The sequence below is a fragment of the Dama dama genome, chromosome 5, assembly GCF_033118175.1.
Source record: "Dama dama isolate Ldn47 chromosome 5, ASM3311817v1, whole genome shotgun sequence".
In the NCBI taxonomy this organism is placed as follows: Eukaryota; Metazoa; Chordata; class Mammalia; order Artiodactyla; family Cervidae; genus Dama; species Dama dama.
The window spans coordinates 42,573,201-42,598,880 of record NC_083685.1 but is presented as its reverse complement, the minus strand read 5'-3'; the positions used below and the strand labels follow the sequence as shown (position 1 = coordinate 42,598,880).

Below are 25,680 nucleotides of genomic sequence, written 5' to 3'. Positions count from 1 at the left end.
TCATGATTGAAAACTTTCAACATATTAGGTGCAGACAGAATGTACCTCTACATAGTAAAGGCCATTTATAACAAGCACACAACAAACATCATACCCAGTGGTGAAGATCTAAAAATTTTAAGATCATGAAAAAGACAGGCGTGCCCAGTCTTGGCAGTTGTATTCACCATAGTACTGTATGTCTTAGAGAAATTAGATAAGAAAAAAATAATAAAACATCTAAAATGGAAGAGAAGTAAAATTGTCTTTGTTTATAGATGATATGATCTCATATTTTGAAAACTGGAGACTCAGCCTCAAAGCCATTAGAACAAATACACAAATTCAATAAAGCTTCAGGATACAGAACCAGCATTCCAAAATCAGTTGCATTTCTATAAACCAGCAGCAGACTATATGGAAAAAAATTAGCAATTCTATTTACAGTAGCACCAAAAAGAATAAATTACTTAGAATGAAGTTATAACCAAGGAAGTGAAAAATCTGTAAACTGAAAAACACTGAGGAAATAATTTGACAGTCACAAATAAATATAAAGGTGTGTTTATAAATTGAATGAAATAATAATGTTAAAACGTCCATACTACACAAAGCCATCTACGGAGTCAATAAAATCCCTATCAGATTCCCATGGTGTTTTCACAGACGTAGAGAAAAATCCTAAAATCGTATTGAACCTCCAAAGACTTGAAATAGCCAAACCATTCTGGAACAACAACAACAACAAAAACTGGATGCATCATGCTTCCTAATTTCAAAATACATTACAAAGTTTTGGTAATCAAAACAATATAATACTGTTATAAAATAATGTATAGTTACAGCACAGAGTAGAGAGTACAGAAATAAATGCATACATTTGTGGTCAGCTGATGTTTGACAAGGGTGTCAAGAACACAAACAGGGAAAGGATATCTCTCTCTCTTTTTTTTTTTTTCATTTATTTTCATTAGTTGGAGGCCAATTACCTTACAGTATTGGAGTGGTTTTTGTCATACATTGACATGAATCAGCCATGGATTTACATGTATTTGCCATCCCGATTCCCCCTCCCACCTCCCTCGCTACCCGATCCCTCTGGGTCGTCCCAGTGCACCAGGCCTGAGCACATGTCTCATGCATCCAACCTGGGCTGGTGATCTGTTTCACCCTAGATAATATACATGTTTCGATGCTGTTCTCTCGAAACATCCCACCCTCGCCTTCTCCCACAGAGTCCAAAAGTCTGTTCTGTACATCTGTGTCTCTTTTTCTGTTTTGCATATAGGGTTATCATTACCATCTTTCTAAATTCCATGTATATGTGTTAGTATACTGTAATGGTCTTTATCTTTCTGCCTTACTTCACTCTGTATAATGGGCTCCAGTTTCATCCATCTCATGAGAATTGCTTCAAATGAATTCTTTTTAATGGCTGAGTAATATTCCATGGTGTATATGTACCACAGCTTCCTTATCCATTCGTCTGCTGATGGGCATTTAGGTTGCTTCCATGTCCTGGTTATTATAAACAGTGCTGCGATGAACATTGGGGTGCACGTGTCTCTTTCAGATCTGGTTTCCTGGGTGTGTATGCCCAGAAGTGGTATTGCTGGGTCAGTTTTTTAAGAAATCTCCACACTGTTTTCCATAGCGGCTGTACTAGTTTGCATTCCCACCAACAGTGTAAGAGGGTTCCCTTTTCTCCACACCCTCTCCAGCATTTATTGCTTGTAGACTTTTGGATAGCAGCCATCCTGACTGAGGTGTAATGGTACCTCATTGTGGTTTTGATTTGCATTTCTCTGATAATGAGTGATGTTGACCATCTTTTCATGTGTTTGTTAGCCATCTGTATGTCTTCTTTGGAGAAATGTCTGTTTAGTTCTTTGGCCCATTTTTTGATTGGGTCATTTATTTTTCCGGAATTGAGCTGCAGGAGTTGCTTGTATATTTTTGAGATTAATCCTTTGTCTGTTTCTTCATTTGCTATTATTTTCTCCCAATCTGAGGGCTGTCTTTTCACCTTGCTTGTGGTTTCCTTTGTTGTGCAAAAGCTTTTAAGTTTCATTGGGTCCCATTTGTTTATTTTTGCTTTTATTTCCAATATTCTGGGAGGTGGGTCATAGAGGATCCTACTGTGATTTATGTCGGAGAGTGTTTTGCCTATATTCTTCTCTAGGAGTTTTATAGTTTCTGGTCTTACATTTAGGTCTTTAATCCATTTTGAGTTTATTTTTGTGTATGGTGTTAGAAAGTGTTCTAGTTTCATTCTTTTACAAGTGGTTGACCAGTTTTCCCAGCACCACTTGTTAAAGAGGTTGTCGTTTTTCCGTTGTATATCCTTGCCTCCTTTGTCGAGAATAAGGTGTCCATAGGTTCGTGGATTTATCTCTGGGCTTTCTGTTCTGTTCCACTGATCTATATTTCTGTCTTTGTACCAGTACCATACTGTCTTGATGACTGTGGCTTTGTAGTAGAGTCTGAAGTCAGGCAGGTTGATTCCTCCAGTTCCATCTTCTTTCTCAAGATTACTTTGGCTATTCGAGGTTTTTTGTATTTCCACACAAATTGTGAAATTATTTGTTCTAGTTCTATGAAAAATACCGTTGGTAGCTTGATAGGGATTGCATTGAATCTATAGATTACTTTGGGTAGTAGAGCCATTTTGACAATATTGATTCTTCCAATCCATGAACACGGTGTATTTCTCCATCTATTTGTGTCCTCTTTGATTACTTTCATCAGTGTTTTATAGTTTTCTATGTATAGGTCTTTTGTTTCTTTAGGTAGATATACTCCTAAGTATTTTATTCTTTTTGTTGCAATGGTGAATGGTATTGTTTCCTTAATTTCTCTTTCTGTTTTCTCATTGTTAGTGTATAGGAATGCAAGGGATTTCTGTGTGTTAATTTTATATCCTGCAACTTTACTATATTTGTTGATTAGCTCTAGTAATTTTCTGGAAGAGTCTTTAGGGTTTTCTATGTAGAGGATCATGTCATCTGCAAACAGTGAGAGTTTCACTTCTTTTCCTATCTGGATTCCTTTTACTTCTTTTTCTGCTCTGATTGCTGTGGCCAAAACTTCCAAAACTATGTTGAATAGTAGTGGTGATAGTGGGCACCCTTGTCTTGTTCCTCAGTTTAGGGGAAATGCTTTCAATTTTTCACCATTGAGGGTAATGCTTGCTGTGGGTTTGTCATATGTAGCTTTTATTATGTTGAGGTATGTTCCTTCTATTCCTGCTTTCTGGAGAGTTTTAATCATAAATGGATGTTGAATTTTGTCAAAGACTCTTTCTGCATCTATTGAGATAATCATATGGTTTTTATCTTTCAATTTGTTAATGTGGTGTATTACATTGATTGGTTTATGGGTATTAAAGAATCCTTGCATTCCTGGAATAAAGCCCACTTGGTCATAGTGTATGATTTTTTTAATATGTTGTTGGATTCTGTTTGCTAGAATTTTGTTAAGGATTTTTGCATCTATGTTCATCAGTGATATTGGCCTGTAGTTTTCTTTTTTTGTGGCATCTTTGTCTGGTTTTGGAATTAGGGTGATGGTGGCCTCATAGAATGAGTTTGGAAGTTTACCTTCTTCTGCAATTTTCTGGAAGAGTTTGAGTAAGATAGGTGTTAGCTCTTCTCTAAATTTTTGGTAGAATTCAGCTGTGAAGCCATCTGGTCCTGGGCTTTTGTTTGCTGGAAGATTTTTGATTACAGTTTTGATTTCCTTGCTTGTGATGGGTCTGTTAAGATCTTCTATTTCTTCCTGGTTCAGTTTTGGAAAGTTATACTTTTCTAAGAATTTGTCCATTTCAAAGTTGTCCATTTTATTGGCATAGAGCTGCTGGTAGTAGTCTCTAATGATCCTTTGTATTTCAGTGTTGTCTGTTGTGATCTCTTCATTTTCATTTCTAATTTTGTTAATTTGGTTCTTCTCCCTTTGTTTCTTAATGAGTCTTGCTAATGGTTTGTCAATTTTATTTTTTCAAAAAAACAGCTTTTAGCTTTGTTGATTTTTGCTATAGTCTCTTTAGTTTCTTTTGCATTTATTTCTGCCCTAATTTTTAAGATTTCTTTCCTTCTACTAACCCTGGGGTTCTTCATTTCTTCCTTCTCTATTTGCTTTAAGTGTAGAGTTAGGTTATTTATTCGACTTTTTTCTTGTTTCTCGAGGTAAGCCTGTAATGCTATGAACTTTCCCCTTAGCACTGCTTTTACAGTGTCCCATAGGTTTTGGGTTGTTGTGTTTTCATTTTCATTCATTTCTATGCATATTTTGATTTCTTTTTTGATTTCCTCTATGATTTGTTGGTTATTCAGAAGCATGTTATTTAGCCTCCATATGTTTGAATTTTTAATAATTTTTTTCCTGTAATTGAAATCTAGTCTTACTGCACTGTGGTCAGAAAAGATGACTGGAATGATCTCTATTTTTTTGAATTTCCCAAGACTAGATTTATGGCCCAGGATGTGATCTATTCTGGAGAAGGTTCTGTGTGCATTTGAGAAAAAGGTGAAGTTGATTGATTTGGGGTGAAATGTCCTATAGATATCAATTAGGTCTAGCTGGTCCATTGTGTCATTTAAGGTTTGTGTTTCCTTGTTAATTTTCTGTTTAGTTGATCTATCCATAGTTGTGAGTGGGGTATTAAAGTCTCCCACTATTATTGTGTTACTATTAATTTCCTCTTTCATACTTGTTAGCGTTTGCCGTACATATTGCGGTGCTCCTATGTTGGGTGCATATATATTTATAATTGTTATATCTTCTTCTTGGATTGATCCCTTGATCATTATGTAGTGTCCTTCTTTGTCTCTTTTCACAGCCTTTATTTGAAAGTCTATTTTATCTGATATGAGTATTGCGACTCCTGCTTTCTTTTGGTCTCCATTTGCATGAAATGTTTTTTTTCCAGCCCTTCACTTTTAGTCTATATGTGTCCCTTGTTTTGAGGTGGGTCTCTTGTAGACAGCATATATAGGGGTCTTGTTTTTTATATCCATTCAGCCAGTCTTTGTCTTTTGGTTGGGGCATTCAACCCACTTACATTTAAGGTAATTATTGATAGGTGTGGTCCCGTTGCCATTTACTTTGTTGTTTTGGGTTCACGTTTATACAACCTTTCTGCATTTCCTGTCTAGAGAAGATCCTTTAGCATTTGTTGAAGAGCTGGTTTGGTGGCGCTGAATTCTCTCAGCTTTTGCTTGTATGTAAAGGTTTTGAATTCTCCTTCATATCTGAATGAGATCCTTGCTGGATGCAGTAATCTAGGTTATAGGTTATTCTCTTTCATTACTCTAAGTATGTCCTGCCATTCCCTTCTGGCCTGAAGGGGTTCTATTGATAGATCAGCTGTTATCCTTATGGGAATCCCTTTGTGTGTTATTTGTTGTTTCTCCCTTGCTGCTTTTAATATTTGTTCTTTGTGTCTGATCTTTGTTAATTTGATTAATATGTGTCTTGGGGTGTTTCGCCTTGGGTTTATCCTGTTTGGGACTCTCTGGGTTTCTTGGACTTGGGTGGCTATTTCCTTCCCCATTTTAGGGACGTTTTCAGCTATTATCTCCTCGAGTATTTTCTCATGGCCTTTCTTTTTGTCTTCTTCTTCTGGGACTCCTATGATTCGAATGTTGGGGCCTTTCACATTGTCCCAGAGGCCCCTGAGGTTGTCCTCATTTCTTTTGATTCTTTTTTCTTTTTTCCTCTCTGCTTCATTTATTTCCACCATTTTATCTTCTACCTCACTTATCCTCTCTTCTGTCTCCGTTATTCTACTCTTGGTTCCCTCCAGAGTGTTTTTGATCTCATTTACTGCATTATTCATTTTTAATTGACTCTTTTTTATTTCTTCTAGGTCCTTATTAAACATTTCTTGCATCTTTTCAGTCTTTGTCTCCAGGCTATTTATCTGTAACTCCATTTTGTTTTCAAGATTTTGGATCATTTTTATCATCAGTATTCTAAATTCTTTTTCAGGTAGATTCCCTATCTCCTCCTCTTTTGTTTGACTTGGTGGGCATTTTTCATGCTCCTTTACCTGTTGGGTATTTCTGTGCCTTTTCATCTTGTTTACATTGCTGTGTCTGGAGTGGGCTTTCTGTATTCTGGTGGTCTGTGGTTCCTTTTTATTGTGGAGGTTTCACCCAGTGGGTGGGGTTGGATGATTGGCTTGTCAAGGTTTCCTGGTTAGGGAAGCTTGCGTTGGTGTTCTGGTGCGTGGAACTGGATTTCTTCTCTCTGGAGTGCAATAGAGTGTCCAGTAATGAGTTTGGCGATGGGTCTATGTGTTAGGTGTGACTTTGGGTAGCCTGTATGTTGACACTCAGGTCTATGTTCCTGCATTGCTAAAGAATTTGCATTTGTTACCTGTACTTGTGGGGTCATATCCAATATGTCTTGCTCTGGAACTTATTGGCCCTTGGGTGGTGGTTGGTTTCAGTGTAGGTATGGAGGCTTTTGCATGATCTCTTATTACTTAATGTTCCATGTAGTCAGGAGTTTTCTGGTGTTCTCTGGTTTTGGGCTTAAGTCTCCTACCTCTGGATTTCAGTTTTATTCTTCCAGTAGTCTCAAGACTTCTCCAACTATACAGCACTGATAATAAAACTTCTAGGTTAATGGTTAAAGATTCTCCACCATGAGGGACACCCAGAGAGGTGTACAGAGTTACATGAAAAAGAGGAGAGGGAGGAGGGAGATAGAGATGAGCAAGAGGAGAAAAAGGGGGACTCAAGAGGAGAGAGACAGATCTACGCAGTTATCTGTTCCCAAAGTGTTCTCCGTAGCCCAGACACCCACAAAGATTCACAGAATTGAATTGGGAAGAGCAGGGGAAAGGAGGAAATAGAGGTGTTCTGAGATAGAAAACGGAGAGTCAAAAGTGGGAGAGAGTAATCAGCACCCTCCTGAGTAAAAATGGGAACTGAATATTGGATTCTTAAATGTCCAAAATTTATATCACATACTGAAAAACAAAGATTAAAAGTCTAAAGTAGAGGTTAGACTCTTAAAAATACAATTTTGAAAACAAAAATGCAAAAAATTTTAGAAATATATATGAAGTTCAGTTTAAAAATAGGGCTTCTCTTTTTTTTTTTCAAGGTTATAGTGAAATGAAAATGAGAATGAAGGAGTAATAGAGGAGTAATAGAGGACTTTAAAAGAAAATAAGAGGAAAAAACAAGAAAAAAAAAACAAGAAACAGAATTTTTTTCCCTAATTAAAAAAATTGTAAAAATATATGAAAATGAAAGTTAAGGAGTAATGGAGTAATAGGGAATTTTAAAAGAAAATAAAATAGAAAAAATAAAAAAGAAAAGAAAAAAATAATTTTTTTAATTAAAAAAAAGAAGGGTAAAAATATATCTAGGAATTTCTCTGGAGCTCTTGCGGGGCAGTGTGGGTTTGGTTCAGTCTCAGATAGCTCCTTGTTCCAGCTTACACTTCTCGATACCTATAGGCCCCTTTGAGTGTAGTTGGTGTTACCTACAGGGATTTTAATCTGTTGCACCAGTCATTTCTGAAGCCGTTCCCTTTGTTTATTTGGCTTCTGTTTGCTGGTCTCTTCAGTGTCTAGTTTCCGCCCTGACACAGGCGGGCGGAGGTGGTCTCTTGCTCAGGTTCGCTAGTTCAGTCGTGCTGCGGGGAGGGAGGGGTGCTGGAGGCAGATATCGCTGTGTGTGGGGAGCACTCACAGTGTTCCGGCCACACTGGGTTTGCCACCCCCCGCTCACGGGTGTGTGTGCTTTCCCCATCTACACTGCTCAGGCTCCCAGCTGCTCTATATGGAGCGTGCCCTGTGTTGCCTGCGATTCTAGTTTTCGGGTACTTCACAAAAGTGCGGACTCGGTTGCGCCTGCGTTTTGTGCCTTCCCCGGCCGGAGCAGCTCAGGCAGCCAGGAGCTTGAGGGGCGCACTCTCCCCGGGTGCGGTGCACCTTCTCCCCTCCGCGGCCCCAGCCTTAGTTTCCGCCCGCGCCTGTCGGGTGCGTGCGCCTTGTGTTTAGCCACGACCCTCCAGGCGGGTGTCAACCATCCAGAATCTCAGGAAGTCTTTGGTTAGAAACTGGAGGCCTGTTTGCAGTGTGGTAGGGGGTGCCGTCTCTGGGGCCGAATTTGCCCCTTTCCCCTCCCCCCTGCCTCCGGCGGGGATGGGCCAGTCCTCCGCAGGCTAGCTCTTCTCTGGAGTTTCTCAGTCCCTTTGTTCGGCAAACTGCCGGCAGTGTGTTCTGGCGGTTAATTTTCTCTCCCTTGCTATCGCACAGTTTAAGTTGCTATCTCACCATTAGCTCCCTCCAATTGCCCCAAGCAATGCCGCCTAAGACTTCCCAGGACGGATCTCCGTCCTTAGCTCTTTTGTCTCACTTTTTATCTTTTATATTTTGTCCTACCTCCTTTTGAAGACAATGGGCTGCTTTTCTGGGCGCCTGATGTCCTCAGCTAGTGATCAGAAGTTGTTTTGTGAAGTTTGCTCAGCGTTCAGTTGTTCTTTCGATGAATTTGTAGGGGAGAAAGTGGTCTCCCTGTCCTATTTCTCTGCCATCTTGGCTCCTCCCCTGGGAAAGGATATCTCTTCAATAAATGGTACTGGAAAAACTGGACATTTAGATATGGAAGAAAAATTGGACCCTTAGCACACACCATATATGAAAATCAGCTCATAATGTATTAAAGGCTTAAAGGTACATTCTGAAATTGTGAAACTGCTAGAAGGAAACAAAGGGGAAAAGCTTTTTGACATTGGTCTTGGCAGTGGTTTTTTTTTTTTTTTTTTTTTGGATATGACCCCACAAGTACAGGTAACAAATGCAAAACTATTCAAATGAAGTTACATCAAACTGAGACCTTCCTACACAGCAAAGAAAATAGTCAATAGAGTACAGAGACACTATGGTATAGGAAAAAATGTTTGCAAATAATACACCTGATAAGGAGTTAATTTTCAAATATATAATAAACTTGAACAACTCAATGACAAAAGAAAAGAAAAAATTGGGCAAAGGATCTGATCAAATTTTTCTCAGAAGAAGACATAGCTGACCAATAGGTATATCAAAAGGGGAGGTATCACCTCACACCTGTTAAGATGTCTGTTGTCAAAAAGACAAAAGATAGCAGTGTTGACAAGAATGTGGAGAATAGGGAACCCTTCTATGCTGTCAGTAGGAATATAAATTAGTGCAGCCACAATGGAAAACAGTATGGAGGTGCCTCAAAAAATTCAAAGTAGAACTACCGTATGATCCAGCAATCCTGTTGCAGAGTATAGATCCAAAGGCCACAAAATGATTGTCTCAAAGAAATACCTGCATTCCCATATTCATTGAAGTCAGTATTCTCGACAATAGCCAAGGTATTGGGATAACCTAAGTGCCTGTTGACAGATAAAAGGATAAAGAAAAGGTGTGTATGTATGGGAATGGAGATATACATCTATATTCTCTAGGACTCCTTTCTGTTTTTTTTCTTACAAATAATTTGTTGAAAATCTGGGTTGTTTGTGTTGCAGAGTCTTCTCTACCCACATGCATATATATCATATCATTTACCATGTTTCCTGCCCCATGCATTTTTTTAAAAAATTAGATCAAGAGGCTTGATCTGATTCAGCTTTCACTTTTTTGCAAGAATTGTTTATAAATGGTAACATTTTGGACTCCTGTTTGGAGGCACATAATGTGTTGTTATTTTTGATCTTAGCATCTTTCTGACTTGAGCATCATTTGAGGATCATTACCTAGATCCATCATTTCATTAGGAACTTTATTAGCCAAGTTTGAGACAGCAAAAAGGAGCTACAAGTATTATGGCAGTAAAGGATCTTATATATTTCCTATGACACCCAATGGCTAGGGAATGTTCATAGTACTTGATTACCTGGGATTGAAAAGATGGAAATTTTAAAAGATAGGAAAAAAATTAGCAGTATGTTGAAACAATATACATGTCTGGAGGTCTTGTCACTCAGTAATCCATTGTTGAGAAAGTTCAAGATATATAACCTGCTTAAACTGTGATAAAATAAGTTTATACAACTAGAAGTTTATTTTTTTAAATTTGAATTGTCTTATTATAATTCATAATTTAATATAGTCAGCAAATGTCTTCTATAGAGTTGATTGATGATGAAAGGAGTTTTTCATTATTACCTGTCCACCTTCTGCATCATTAGCTTTTGTTTGTCCTCTTGAAGTCCTCTTTACACAGTGATTCTCAGCGTTACTGTTGGAAAGAGGTCTCACGTTGACTTCCTTAGTGAGTGATAACAATTCAATTTTCTGTTATTAGTTAAGATTGCTAAATGGAATATATTTGGTTGGTGTAACATAACATTGTGAAACCACACAGTTTAAGTCTACAGTGAAGAGAAATGACTCAGAACAAAGAAAACAAGTCTGCAGTATAAAATATGGACAGAGTTCTTGACTTCTATTCCAGATCATTAAGTTTAAAGATTCTTTTTGTTTTGTTTTTTAAATCAGTTCCTCGGAAGAGATATCACGTTGCCAAGAAATGATTCAGAAGCTTCAAAATATATTGGAGTCAGAGAGAGAGAACTGTGGATTTGTCAATGAACAAAGGTTGAAACTTCAGCAGGAAAATGAAGAGTTACAGAAACAGACTGAGGATTTGAGAAAGAGTGCTCTCGAGGTTCAAAAAAAAGCCAAATTAAAGGTATATTCAAATCTATTTAGAATTAAATGTGTACCTGTGAAATTCAAAATATAGAGAATATTTACAGAGACCTATTAAAACATTTTTAAGACCTTTTTTTTTTTTTTAGTTTTTGCCTTCTGATCAGATAGCACTAAATCATAATGCAGAGCATTAACCAGTCTTTTCTGTATTGTAGAACTTGGCAAGCATACTTGAAAATGATTGCTTTCACTATCCACACACAAAAAAATGCTTTTCCAACCATGAAATGCACTGATATTCCTGCCAAAGCAATTTAAGCAGTGCTAGCAAAACTATAGATAACTTTACGGACTGCTGTCCTCTCTTTTCCCTCTAAAATGTGCTGTACTTAGTCGCTCAGTCATGTCTGACTCTCTGTGACCCCATGGACCTGCCAGGCTTCTCTGTCCATGGGGATTCTCCAGGCAAGAATACTGAAGTAGGTTGCCATGCCCTCTTCCAGGGGATCTTCCCAATCCAGGAATCGAACCCAGGTCTCCCGCATTGAAGACAGATTCTTTACCATCTGAACCACCTAACAGCCACTTGAAAATAGAACTCTTAAAACTAGCTCTGCAGATAATGGTACATCAATGTGCTCTGAGAACTGCTCATAGGTAGTCTAAAAATTCCATGCCAGGGAAAAGGCAAGGGGCAAAAGTGTCCTCTGGAAAAAAATTCCCTTTTCTTTCTTGCCCCCCACCTGCTTCTTTCTCTAATGCTTATATGGTTTGGCAGTGGGGACCTGATAACCTGTTGAGGGAGTTTCAGGCACAGGTATCACCATCAGTATGTTGCCTGCCTTTCCCCATTCTGTGTGACTTTTGTAAAAGTGGTATTAACTCTTTTTTTTTTTTAGTTGACCTTATTATGTTTCATTTATATGTAAAACATAGCTATTTATATTAAATACATATGCATTTTGAATACTATTTAAAAATTTTAAAAATTATTTAGAACTGTATCAATTGATTGTATTTGTGTCTGGGGGGAGTCCTTAAAAGTGGCATTTACTTTTTAGAGAAAGGTCTGTATCTTCCGTTTTCATCGTAAGGCCATGGGGTGGTAGCATCAGTGTTTCACTTCATTTTTCATTACTGTGAGGACTCATAAGAAGTCACATCCCAACCTAATTCATATCAGCATATGTTTATTGAATGCCTCGTATTGCAAGTGTCAAGCACTGTAGTTATTTATAAAAGCTTAAGCTCTGAAAAAGACACTCTTACATATCATACAAAGAAGCTTGTGCTTTTTTGCTTTAATCTGTGAGGAATCTTTGAAAAACCAAGGGGAAAGATCACACTACCAGATATCAAGACTTGATATAAAGCTATACTAATTAAGACAGTGTGTAATCAACAGGAGAATAAATAACCTGATCAATAGAACAAACAGAATCCAGGGACAAACCCAGTTTTCATGATCACCTCGTTATAACAAAGGCACCACAAAAGTTCAGTAGGGAAATAATTATCTTTACAATAAATATTGTGAGGTCAACTGGGTCCATATTTTTAAAATAAACCTTGCCTTATATCACACCATATATTTAAATTAATTTGAGCTTTCCTGTAGACCTAAATGTGAAATATAAAATGATGAAGCTTCAAGGAGAACCTTCATGATCTTGGCTAAGGAAAAATTTCTTAAACAGAACAAAAAGAGAGCTAATCATAATGAAAAGGTAGATAAATTGGATTTCTTTAAGATTTTTAAGTCATCAAAAGGGACACCATTAAGAGAGTAAAAAGTAGAAGAAAGTATTTATAATATATACAACCAAAAAAAAGACTCATATCTAGAATATAAAAACTTTTACCAGTTAATAATGAAATAGAAAAAAAGTTAATCAAAAGAAAAAAACAGACACCCCACTTCCAAAAATGAACAAAAGAATTACTCTATAAAAGAGAATATATGAAAAAATGTTCAATTTCATTATTTACTGTGGAAATATAGTTAAAACTATAATGAGGTACTATAGCATGCATACCAGAATGACTAAAATTTTAAAAACTGACAATATCAAGTGTTGACAAAGTTGTAAAAAATCCAGTACCTTTATAGGTTATTTTGGTTATATAAATTGGTACAGCCACCATTTGGTAGTATCTTTTTAAGTTGGACATACATACATACTATGCCAGATAATAATAATAAAAACACTAACTACATACCCAGCTGGTATGAATGCTTCTGTTCATCAAAATATGTGTACAAGAACATTCATAGAAATTTTAATCTTATCAAAACACTGGAAATAATTCAAATGTCCATCAATGTGAGATAACATAAGCAAATTATGGTATGTTCATATATGGAATAGATGAAAAGAATAAACTGCATCTATAAGCAATGGCAAACAAGTCTCACATAATATTGGACAAGGAAGCCAGACATTAAAAAACTTATAGTCTATTAATTTAATTATATGCTAATGAAGAACAGGCATAAATGCCTGTACGGATGGGATCAGAAGAGTGGCTGCATTTTAGGTGGATGAATACTGATTAGAAGGGCACATGAGAGAGCCAGGTTCTGAGGTAGCTAAATCTGGGTGGTGGTGCTCACATGTCACTGTATGTATAAAAATTGAGTTGTACCCTTAAAATTTATGTACAGTATGTCATTGTAAGCGAGAGAGAAGTAAATCTTGGCAGAGGAAGGTAAGTAGAATTATAGATCAAACAGGAGTGGCTGTGAATTTACTAATTATGGAAACTAGGTGATAAGCATATAGAGATTCATTGTAAAGTTTTTCTGTTGTGTATATGCTTGAAAGTTTCTATACCGAAACATTTTCGTAATTAAAAAAAGACAGTGTACTTTGAAAAAATCTTAAATTTTCTTATTTTTAAATATCATTATAAATTTCATATGATTAATAACTAAAAACTATTAGTGATCATTTATAGCATTAGTAGAAAATGAAGTTGAATATTTAACTGATAGATGGGAAAGAACTTTCTCAGCAAAACTGAAAACTGGGAGAATTGCAAATGAATAAATATACTGACAGATTTATATATAAGGTTTTTAAATATTTAAAACAACTTTAAAAATATTTTAAAGAGAAATAACTGGATGAAATAGTTTTAATAAATATGACAGAAGACAAAGATCATACAAGGAGCTTTGAAAAAAATTTTTAAAAAAATTGTAACCCAATAGGGAAACATGTATGAGACGTGAGCAGAATTCACAAACTAGGAAAAACAAATTGCTAATAAACAAGTTTTTTAAAAGTTTAAACTCTGTATTAATTAACTGCAGAGTTGTCAGTTTGAGTGAATGTGCAGTTGCAGGTGTAAAATGGTACACATTGAGAACCTATAAAATTTAGTCATAATAGAATAATTACTGTGTCTTATAATTAAGGAAGTTGATGGCCACATTATTTGTAATAAATTAAAAACAACCTATCTAGAAATAGTTAAATTATGGTCCATTTATAAAGTGCTGTATTGAGTCATTAAAAATCACGTTTCCAAATAATTTGTAATGTGTTTTGTACTGTTATGTCCTAAGTATTTTTTAAAATGAACAGTGTGCATATGTATTTATGTATGTTGTAATCCTATATCCACTAATCTCAGTTTTAAAATTCATAAGTAACAATGATGTAAAAGTTAGAGGTGGTTATCTCTGAGTTGTAGATTACAGAGACCATACATTTGTCTTTTTAATTTTTTTGTATTTTGCCTAAATTTTACAGTATACTTGTGTTTTGGGGATTGGTTCTTATAACGGGGAGAAGGGAATGGCATGAATTTCCCTACCTGATACTGCATTTACTCTGTCTTTAATTCAGAATAATAGCTGATGTTTCTTGGAAAAACAAAAAGAAAATTTTCCTACCAGAAATGCTCCCTTTATGCCAAGTCTGCATGTAGCTTAAGAGAAGAATCATTGCTAAATAAGGGACAGGACCTCTTAACTAGATAGCTGTAATTCTATTTTATGGAGGAGAGCTGTCAGATAAATTGCTTTGTAGCTGATTCCTTCTTTGACAACATAAGAATCTAGTGCTACACTTTGCAGCTTTTCTCCCCCATGAAAAAGTGTATGATCTTTAGGAGCCAGAAAGATCAAAACAGTTGGGTATTCAGAGGGCAGTTGGCTGAGAACCATAACAACTTATTTTATGAAGTTTTCATTTGATCTTAAAGCCACTACTGTCCTTTCTGCCCCAGTTTTCTCTTTTCCTAATTCCTTCCTTCTTTCTGCAAAGGATCTACATATCTTTGTGGTCTAAATACTCCTCATAAAAATATAAAATTAGGAGATGGTTAGTTTTTACCAATCCTGTCTATGTGAGTGAATAGTTTTGTGCAAAGGAAGGACACAAAGGAAGAGGGGAAGGAGACCATAAATCTGTTTTTCCAGCCCAGCGTTCTGAATTGAATCATTAGTGAGACTTGTTTTGAAGACAAAGTTGTCTTGGCCCTTATCCATCCTGCATCATTGCAGACCTGTCCAGTTTAAGTCAGAATTGTGTCAACTGAAGGATCTGGGGTTCATTTAAAGACTGAATTTTGATACCTTTATTATGATTCAGATGCTAAAGATGTAATAGTAAACGAAAAAGACATGGTTCCCATCCTTAAAAATTTATTATTTGCATGGAGGTGGGCAAACTTTAATTGTATCTTTGCAAACTAGTAAATGTTCTTTAGGAAAAGCATAGGACACTATGAGAGCTTTTTCTAGATAGTGAGAGAATTTCCCTGTAGGAGCAAGAAGTTAGCTAAGTTCTAAAAGTTGAGTAGAAATAACTAAGATAAGCAGGAGGGGAAAGATTATTCTTCAAAGGGAGCAGCATATAAGAAGATCCAGGAATGAGAATGCATTGTGACAGAAACAAAGAAGGGAATAGTTGTATAACACAGTCTCATAGAATTAGGTAGAGAGCAGGTTATCATGAAGGACCTTAGAATAAGGCTTTTCAAGCTGCAAATAGATTTTTCAAGTAGAAACGGGGAGTTAACTAGCCAGAAAGAGTGATAAAACTGTGTAGATGCATAGATCAGCTTTTAATACATGATGTGTGTGAGAGAGACAGAGGCAGAATTAAATACTTCCACCTAAGATATCAGAATTGTGGCTTCTCCAGAGAAAGTGGAGATTGAGGCAAGGAAGGATATTCAATTCAAAATTTGTAAAATTCAGTAATTTTAAAATGTTTTAAATAGAGCAGAAGTCACAGAGCCTCAGGAGGCTTGCTCAGGAGTAACACAATACAAATTTAATAAATCCAAGGTAGTTTTTCCAGTGCCAGTATTTATAAAGTCAGTCTTCTACTTGTGTACCATTTGAGAAAACAAATTTAAGAGATTTAGAAAGTATGCAGCATTGAGCAGAAATAATGAGGACAGAATGTTTGTAGTTTTCCGCCATGAGTTTAGCTGTTATTGAGTTTTCTTTGGTGTTTTTTGAATCAAAAAAATTGAGGCTTCTTATTCATTCATTTTTCAGTTTGAAAGTAGTCATATTTAATAACTTACTAGAAACCATTCCAGCCATGACCATTTTTAAAGCACATTACTTTAAAATATCACAAGATAGGTGTTCCTTATAATATTTCTTGAGTGTAGCAAGATAACAATAGCCTGAGAGTATACCAAAGAAATTGTTCTAGTAACTACTTAACTATTTTATCAGTTGCCTCAAATATGGTAATAGGTAGTTTCATTCTAGATGCATATGAAAGACAGTTTATTACATACATTGGGTACTTTAGAGCATTAGGGTTAATTCTCTCCCTAAACCTCAAGTTGAGAAAACTTTAGGGTATCCAAAGAGCATTTATTCGTATGTTCATTCTACATTAAGGTTTTTTTTTACTGTAATAACATAAATAACCTAGAAATAATTGAAGACATTTCCATATAAGTTTCTGAAAAGCATTTTAGTCTTTTCTGGGAGGGAGGGGGAATTGTTCATGTATGCCGTAACTGTGGTAGTAAAGGAATTCCCGTATATAATTTTTTTTTAAACTTTACGAAGCTCTTTGAAAGAACCTGAACTTTAGTATGTAAATCAAAAGTGGTTTGGGGAGCCTCTCAGAGGAGCTTTTGATGAACACATCAGGGTGCTGGGAGCATGACATCCTTGGAGAGGGCTTGGAAGCTCTGCACACCCCCTACCCTCCTGTACCTTGCTCTGGCTCTGTACCTACCTCCATCTGGCTCTGCTGGAGTTGTATCCTTTATAATAAACCAATAAACAGTTTTTGTGTGTTTTAAAAAACATAAATGGCTTCCATTTAAACCCAGCTCTCAGTTACTAAGAGCATGAACATTTATTGTCCATTCAGGCACCAAAAGTAAAAATAGATGATGAAAGCAGGTCTATATTTGTGGTATGTTTTTTTCCAACTGTCATTTGGGGTGTTGGGGAAAGTGTTAAAAAATCTGTACTCCATCTTAATTCTGGTTTTATTAAATTTATACTATAACATAGGATAAGTCTTCATCTATGATGGAGACAAATTGTAAAATTAATTTTTATATAGGTTTCTCATCCAAACATTTCTGTGCCACAGACCACACAATAAATTATTGTATTTATCAGTGATCACTCTGTCTCCAAGAATAACAGAAAAGAAAAAGAAAATATTGTTTTCATTTTATTCCTTAGATCAGTACAATGGAGCATGAATTTTCAATAAAGGAACATGGATTTGAAGTTCAGTTAAGAGAGATGGAAGACAGTAATCGAAATTCCACTGTTGAACTGAGGCATCTCTTAGCTACTACACAGAAAGCAGCCAATAGGTGGAAAGAAGAAACGAAGAAACTCACTGAAAGTGCAGAAATTAGAATCAGTAATCTAAAGTAAGTCCACTGTTAATTCTTTGGTACATTTTACAGAAAAATTATTTAACCTTTAGTTTAATGTCCTTGCCATAATCTTTCTGTAAAAATATGTAAGTCTGTACCTTATATTTTTTACAGCAAATATTAAATTACTATGAAAAATGTTGACAATTATAGATCAAACTCATATTGTTTGTTTTATAAATTTTATGCATATCACAGGAAATACAGTGATTTTTGTTGGACACGGCAGTTTAGAATCTTAATACTATTCATGTATAGGAATAGCATAGTAATGTTCCATAGTTGCAACAGAATCTATTTGGCCTGCAAAGCCTGATATTTGTTCTCTGGCCCTTTAAGAAAAAATTTGCTGACGTTTGCCCAGGAAGAACGTGAACTTTTATGATAAATGAAATGGGAAGCTATGAAGGGCTTTTAACAAAATGATATGATCGGCCTTAAATGTTCAACAGATCACTTTGACTGCTCTATGATGAAGAGTGTGGAGAGGGTCAAGGGTAGAAGGAAAGAGAAGATGAACCAGTACTGTGATAATCCAAGTATAAAATGATAACTTGGATTAAGTTTTGAAGGACTAGAAATCATTTTTTAAAAGTTTGCTTTGGTCCATGTTAAGTATGAGCTACCTAAAAGATATCAGAATATCAACTTGTTAGGTACATAAGTTTGGAGTTCAGGAAAGATATTGCAACAAGAGCTATAAATTTAGGAGTGATTAACATATGCATAATTTTTAAAGTCATGGAATTAGAAGGTATAGAAAGTAAGTTTGGATAGGGAAATTAGGCTACTGAGGACTAACTTCTAAAATCTAGTTTGGAGAAATGAAAATTTAGCCGAGCCTGAGAAAAAATACTGAGACAAACAAGAGAAAGAATAGTAAAAAAAAAAAAAAAAAAAAAAAAAATCAAAAAGAATGACATAAACATAGATGATATTTACTTTTTACAGATAGATAAACTGAGTCTGAGTGACATAAAGAAATTTATTGAAGGTCACATAGCTAACAAAGTAAAAGATCCTGGTTTCAAATTTAAGTCAATTGGATATAGTCATTATGGTCCTAACCATTAAAGTGTGCTTTGTTTTTTTGCCAGTTTATTTCTTTTTATTGAAGTATAGTCGCTGTACAATATTATATGAGTTATAGGTGTACAATATAGTGATTCACAACATCTTAATTTATAGTTACTGTAAAATATTGGGTATATTCCCTGTGTTGCACAATATATGCTTTTTCTTATTTAATACCTAGTAGTTTGTACATCCTAATCCACTACCCCTATACTAACCCTTCCCTCTTCTCTCTCCCCACCAGTAACCATAGTTTGTTTTCTGTAGCTGCAAGGCTGTTTCTTTTTGTTATATTCACTAGTTTCTTTTCTTGGCTGAATAGTATTCTATTGTGTATATATTTCATGTCTTCTTTATCCATTCATCTATTGATGGACACTTAAGTTGCTTCCATTTTTTGGCAGTTGTAAATATTGCTGCTGTGAACTTTGGAGTGCATGTATCTTTTCGAATTAGTGGGTTGTTTGTTTTTTCTTTCAGATGAATACCCAAGGGTGAAATTGGTACTTCTATTTTTAGCTTTTGAGAAACCTCCATACTGTTTTCGACAGTGAGTGCATCAGTTTCCATTCTCACCAACAATATACTAGCATTCCATTTTCACCACATTTTTGCCAGCACTTGTTAATTGTGTTCTTTTTGATGCTAGCCATTCCGGCAGGTGTGTAGTGATATCTTATTGTGGTTTTGATTTGCATTTCCCTGATGATAGTGAAAGGTTGTTGCTGAACGATAAGACGCCAGGATTCTTGGCCTCTGGAGGAGACGAATTCAATCCGGGGCCAGAGACGAGGCTAGATCGCTCAGAAATTTTGTGTAATAAAGTTTTATTACACTATAAAGGAGATAGAGAAAGCTTCTGACATAGGCATCAGAAGGGGGCAGAAAGAGTACCCCCCTGCTAGTCTTCAGCTGGTTGTTACATAGTCACTAGCAGTCTGTTAATGAAAAGAAAGGAATGTCTTAAAACTCAGAATGGCACCAGGCCCCTCATCCATAAAATGCATTTTGGGATAATCTTGGCACCAGATGATTCATCCCAGACCATAAAACGATTGACTTGAATCTTGTAGAAGGGCAGATTACCATACAAATAGTATCGTTTACATAGATTAGGGGAACAGTATCTGAGTATAACATACTGGTTTGTCAAGTAGGTTCTGAGCCGTTAGGCAGAACCGACTTGAAGACAGAGTCTAGGGTAAATGCACAGTACATTAACATAGCTTAAGACAAACATTTCCATAAGAAAAATGTATTGGTTAATTCAAGGTTTGAAAATAGTTAGCTTCAGGTGAAACCAGGTGTCATGCCAACACAGTATTTTAAGAGAAACCTCCTTTTAAATTTGTATAGAGAAGGAAAAGGATATCGCTAGTTTGTTTCCTCCTGCTGCTTAAGAGAGAGAAAAATTTCTGACACTTGCAGCCTATTTCCTCCATTTGGAGACCCCTGGCCTTCCTGCCTGTTACCCTCTCAATAGTGATTTGGACATCTTTTCATATGCCTACTGGCCATCTGTGTGTCCTTTTTGGGAAAATGTCAAATAAGCAGGTGTCACTATAAAATTCCTTCTCAGACCTGGTTTTACTGTGTCCCATAAGTTTTGAATTGTTGTGTTTTCATTTTCATTTGTCTCTAGGTGTTTTTTAAATTTCCTCTCTGATTTAGTCAGTGCTCTATTGATGATTCTGTAGCTACAGTTTGGCCTCCATGTTTGTGGTTTTATAGTTTTTTCCTGTAGTTGATTTCTAGTCTCATAGATTTGTGATTGAAAAAGATGCTTGATATGATCTCAGTTTTCTTAAATTTATCAAGGCTTATTTTCTGGCCTAGCATGTTATCTATCTTGGAGAATGTTCCATTTGCACTTGAAAAGAATGTATATTTTGCTGCTTTCAGGTGGAATACTCTATCTGTATATAAATTAAGTTCATGTGATCTAATGTGTTATTTAAGGCAAGGATTTCCTTACTGATTGTATGTCTGGATGATCTGTCCATTGACATAAGTGGGATGTTACAGTCCCTGACTATTATTATTTATTTCTTGTCAGTTTCTCCTATTATGTCCATTAATATTCACCTTGTATATTTAGGTGCTCATATATGGGGTGCATATATATTTACATTTGTTATATCTTTTTCTTGAATTTATCCCTGGATTATTATGTGTTGTCCTCCTTTGTCTCTTCCAGCAGTCTTAATTTTACAGTCTATTTTATCTAAATATTGCTACTCAGGCTTTCTCTTGATTTCCATTTGTATGGAATACCTTTTTCCATTTCCTCACTTTAGCTTTGTGTGTGTCTCTAGATCTGAAGTGAGTCTCTTGTAGGCAGCATATGTATGGGTCTTGTTTTTGTATACAGTCAGCCAGTCAGTGTCTTTTGGTTGGAGCATTTAGACAATTCAAAATTAAGATACTTATTGAGATGTACTTACTGCCATTTTGTTAATTGTTTGGGACTTGTTTTCGTAGATTTTTCCCTTCTTTTTTTCTCTTCTTTTTGACTTATGACTATCTTTAGTGTTTGGATTCCTTTTTCCTTTTTGTGTGTGTATGTCTGTTACAGATTTTTGTTTTGTGGTTACCACAAGGTTTTTGTAAATCATATTGCTTTAGATACAAAGCAGTTTTAGTTGTTTTTTTACATTCAGTTCAGTTCAGTCACTCAGTCATGTCTGACTCTTTGCGACCCCATGGACTGCAGCACACCAGGCCACCCTGTCCATCACCAACTCCCAGAATTTACTCAAAGTTATGTCCATTGAGTCAGTGATGCCATCCAACCATCTCATCCTCTGTCGTCCCCTTCTCCTCCCACCTTCAATCTTTCCCAGCATCAGGGTCTTTTCAGATGAGTCAGTTCTTTGCATCAGGTGGCCAAAGTATTGGAGTTTCAGCTTCAACATCAGTCCTTCCAATGAACATTCAGGACTGATCTCCTTTAGGATGGACTGGTTGGATCTCCTTGCAGTCCACGGGACTCTCAAGAGTCTTCTCCAACACCACAGTTCAAAAACATCAATTCTTCAGTGCTCATCTTTCTTTATAGTACAGCTCTCACATCCATACATGACCACTGGAAAAACCATAGCCTTGACTAGACTGACCTTTGTTGGCAAAGTAAGGTCTCTGCTTTTTAACATATGCTGTCTAGGTTGGTCATAACTTTCCTTCCAAGGAGCAAGCATCTTTTAATTTCATGGCTGCAGTCACCATCTGCAGTGATTTTGGAGCCCAAACAAATAAAGTATCTCACTGTTTCCACTGTTTCCCCATCTATTTGCCATGAAGTGATGGGAGTGGATGCCATGATCTTAGCATTGTTTTACATTGCTGATCTCTAATTTCAAATGCATTTTAAATACTTGCATTTTTAAATTTAAATTTAATACAATTTAATTTAAATACCTGTATTCTCTTCCCTCCATGATTACTATTTTTTATTTCATATTTTACATCTGATTGTCTTGTGTATCCCTTAACTTCTTATTGTGGATATAGATGGTTTTACTGCTTTGATCTTTTAACCTCCCTACTAGCTTTTTGTGTGGATGATTTCCTCCCTTTATGTTTGCCTTTACTAGTGAGCTTTTCCATTCAGTAATTTTCTTGTTTTTAGTTGTGGCCTTTCTTTTTCTCCTAGATAAGTTCATTTAACATTTTTTGGAAAGCTGTTTTGCTGGTGCTCAAGTTTATCTTTTGTTTGTCTATAGAACTTTTGATTTCTCTGTCAAATCTGAAGGAGAACTGTGCTGGATAGAAGATACTTGGTTGTAGGGTTTTTGTTTTTGTTTTCCTTTCACCATTTTACATATATTGTGCCACTCCTTCCTGGCCTGCAGAGTTTCTGCTGAAAAATCTGCTGAAAAATAAGCATTATGGGCATTCCTTTGTATGGTATTTGTTGCTTTTCCCTTGCTGCTTTTACTATTCTCTCTTTATCTTTAATTTTTGTCATTTTGATTATGATGTGTCTTAGTATGGTTCCTCTTTGGAATTCTCTGCACTTCCTGGACTGTTTCTTTTCCCGGGCTTAGAAAGTTTTGAGTTATTATGACTTCGGATATTTTCTCCGACCCTTTCTCTCTGAAATGCTAATGCTAGTATGCTTGACATTGTCCCAGAGGTCTCTTACACTATCCTCATTTCTTTTTATTCTTTTTTTCTTTATCTGTACAGTGGCAGTGATTTCCCTTGCTCTGTCTTCCAGCTCACTGATGCATTCCTCTGTATCATTTAGTCTCCTGTTTCCTTCTAGTGTATTTTTTATTTCATTTGTAGTCTTCATCTCTGTTTAGTTGGTCTTTTATGTTTTGTCTTTTTAACAAAAACTACTAGCTTCTTACTCTCTGTATACATTCTTTTCCCGAGTTCTTTGATCATCTTTACAGTCATTACTCTGAACCCTTTCTTGGTATATTGTCTGTCTACACTTTACTTATTTCTTCATCTAGGATTTTATCTCTTCCTTCACCTGGAGTATATTCCTCTGCCTCCTCGTTTTGCCTAAGTTGCTATTTGTATCTTTACATATGTGGTAAGTTAGTCACACTTTTCAACTTTGGAGAAGCAGCCTTCTGTAGGAAACGTCCTATGTGTCCCAGCGGTACTCTCCCCTCTCATCACTCAAACTATGGGTTCTAGGGGTTCCCCCAAGAGGGCTGCGTGGGTCCTTCTGTTGTGGCGGGCTGACTGTGTGGCAATCTGGTGGGCTTGCTGTCCTATAGCCTGATTGGTTGCCAGGCCCTACCTTGTATGGATGCTCCTGTGTACTAGTTAGTGAGACCCAGTTATGAAGCAGCTCGTTGTGGAACCCTCAGGGGCCTCAGGGCTAGTGCTGGCTCTCTGGTGGTCAGAGTCAGCATTTATAAGACTCTGAGCTGTTGCCTGCCCTCTGATTGGTGATCCTAGGTCCTGGGGTTAATGCCATCCTAGTGGCAGGCAGAGCCACTTCCTGGAATCTGGCTGCAGGGCCCAGGGATCCCAGAGCTGATGTCAGGTTGCTGATGAGCCGGGGCGGGTTCTTGACCCAGTTGGTTATGGGGTATTGCTGTGTTTCAAAGCTTGTGTTGGCCTACTGTTAGTGGACTGGATATGCAGGCTGCTAGATCATGGTTTTCTTGCCTCTGGTGTCTACCTTCTTGTGGGTGAGGCTGGTCTGGAGGCTTGTGCAGGCTTCCTGGATGGCAGGGCTATTGCCTGCTCAGTGGTGGGTGGAGCTGAGCCTTGGTCCTCTGGGCAGGGCCATGCTCAGTGGTGGATGGAGCTGAGTCTTGGCCCCTTGGGCAGGGCCCTGAGGGCTTAGGGTGTCTTTAGGCAGCCTGTGTGATGATGAGTTAACTTTTTGGCCTGAGGCATCCCAATTCTGGTGCCTACAGGGTGCTGGGTGGTGTCAGGTCCTGGCACTAATGAGCCAGAGGGAAGATTTCAGGATGGCAGCTACAAGCATCAGTAGCTATGCGATACATAGCTCCTAAGTATGGCTCCCACCAGTCTCTGTGTCCCCAGGAAGAGTCACAGGCATCCCCACTTCTCCCGGAGACTCTCCAACAAGGTAAGTCTGGCCCAGGCTTCAGTCAGATTACTGCTTTTGCCCTGGGTCCTGGTGCACGTAAGATTTTGTGTGTGCCCGTTAAGAGTGTAGTCTATTTCCCTCAGTCCTGTGGGGCTCCTCAAATTAAGTTCCACTAGCCTTCAAAGCCAGATCTCCTGGGGTTTGCTTTCACAGTACAGAACCTCCAGGCTGGGGAACCCAACATGGGGCTCAGAACTCTCACTCTGAATATAATCATCCTCCAGTTTGTGGGTTGCCCACCAGAGAGTATAGCACTTGATTATATCAGGAGTCCATCCCTCCTACCCATCTCACTGGGGCTCCTTCACTATGTCTTTAGTTGTATATCTTTTCTGGTAGGTTTTGGGCTTTTTCACTGATGGCTGTTCTGCAGATAGTTGTTACTTTTGAGAGGAGGTGAGTTTGGAGTCTTCTTACTCTGCCAGCTTGGCCAACCCACTGCCCCCACCACCAACCATAATGTTTTATAAAATGCTAGTGACTGGTTGAGTAAGATAGAACTGAGAATGAATCTTTCAGTTTGGTACCCTGTGGTGCTTTGATTATTAATAATAAAAATAAGAACAGTTTTGGTAGAATGAAAATGTATTTAGAATTAGTTTGAAAGAAAGGGAAAATTTTGCTTCCATTATTGGTGAGCTAGGAAATTTGGACCTGTCCTCTCATGACTAAAGAAGTTACATGAATTATAAAAAGCATCTATTTGCATTAAATAACTAACAAAAAATTATTACCAGTTTCACTTTATGCAAGGAATGCAAAATTATTAAAGCAATAGAAAAAAATTGATGTAATTTACCACATTACTTATTAAAAGAGAAAAAGCATAAGGTTATCTCAATAGATATAGAAAAAGTATTTGAGAAAATTTAATATGTATTCATTTTTTATTTTTAATATGCCTCTTAGCAAACTAGAAATAGAATTTACTTAATTTTATAAAGGTATCTATCCTAAATCAAACATTATTCTGAATAGCAAAACATAAATCTTAATAGCTTTTCTCTGAAGACTGGAAAGATGACCAAGACCACTGTTACCACTTCTGTTAATATTCGTAGCACAAGTCCTAATCAGTGCACTATGTCCAGAAAAAGAAATAAAAGGTATACAGACTGGAAAAGAAGAAAACAGTCATTCTTCACTGACATAATGATTGTATGTGTAGAAAATCCAGAGTAATTCACAGATTATTAGGTGATCATACAAAAACCAGTTGTGTTTCTACATCCCAGCAACAGACATTTCAAAATGAAACTTTAAAAATAGTATAATTTACATTGCATCAAAATATATCAAATGTCTGTGAATAAATTTAACAAGGAATGTATAAGACTTTCACGTGAAAACTAGGGTATGAAAGTTATTAAAGAAGGTCTAAGTAAATAGAGATATATTAATTGGTCAGAATCCTCAATATTATACATTTGTTAATACCCCCTGCCCTGACGAAATAGAGATATAGTGTAATCTCAGTCAAAATACTTAACACATGGAGCAGTATCCAAAA

The 25,680-nt window shown here is 36.7% G+C and overlaps 1 protein-coding gene across 3 annotated transcripts in view; it reads left to right on the top strand.

Moving 5' to 3' along the window:
- The window catches only part of SCLT1 (sodium channel and clathrin linker 1), a 232,551-nt gene that overhangs the window by 149,535 nt on the left and 57,336 nt on the right, over window positions 1-25,680 (top strand). For all 3 annotated transcript variants that reach the window (XM_061142351.1, XM_061142350.1, XM_061142349.1), the window contains 2 exons: window positions 10,472-10,664; window positions 17,310-17,506. In XM_061142351.1, coding sequence (XP_060998334.1) covers window positions 10,472-10,664; window positions 17,310-17,506 — 390 coding nt within the window. The remainder of the gene's footprint in view (window positions 1-10,471; window positions 10,665-17,309; window positions 17,507-25,680) is intronic.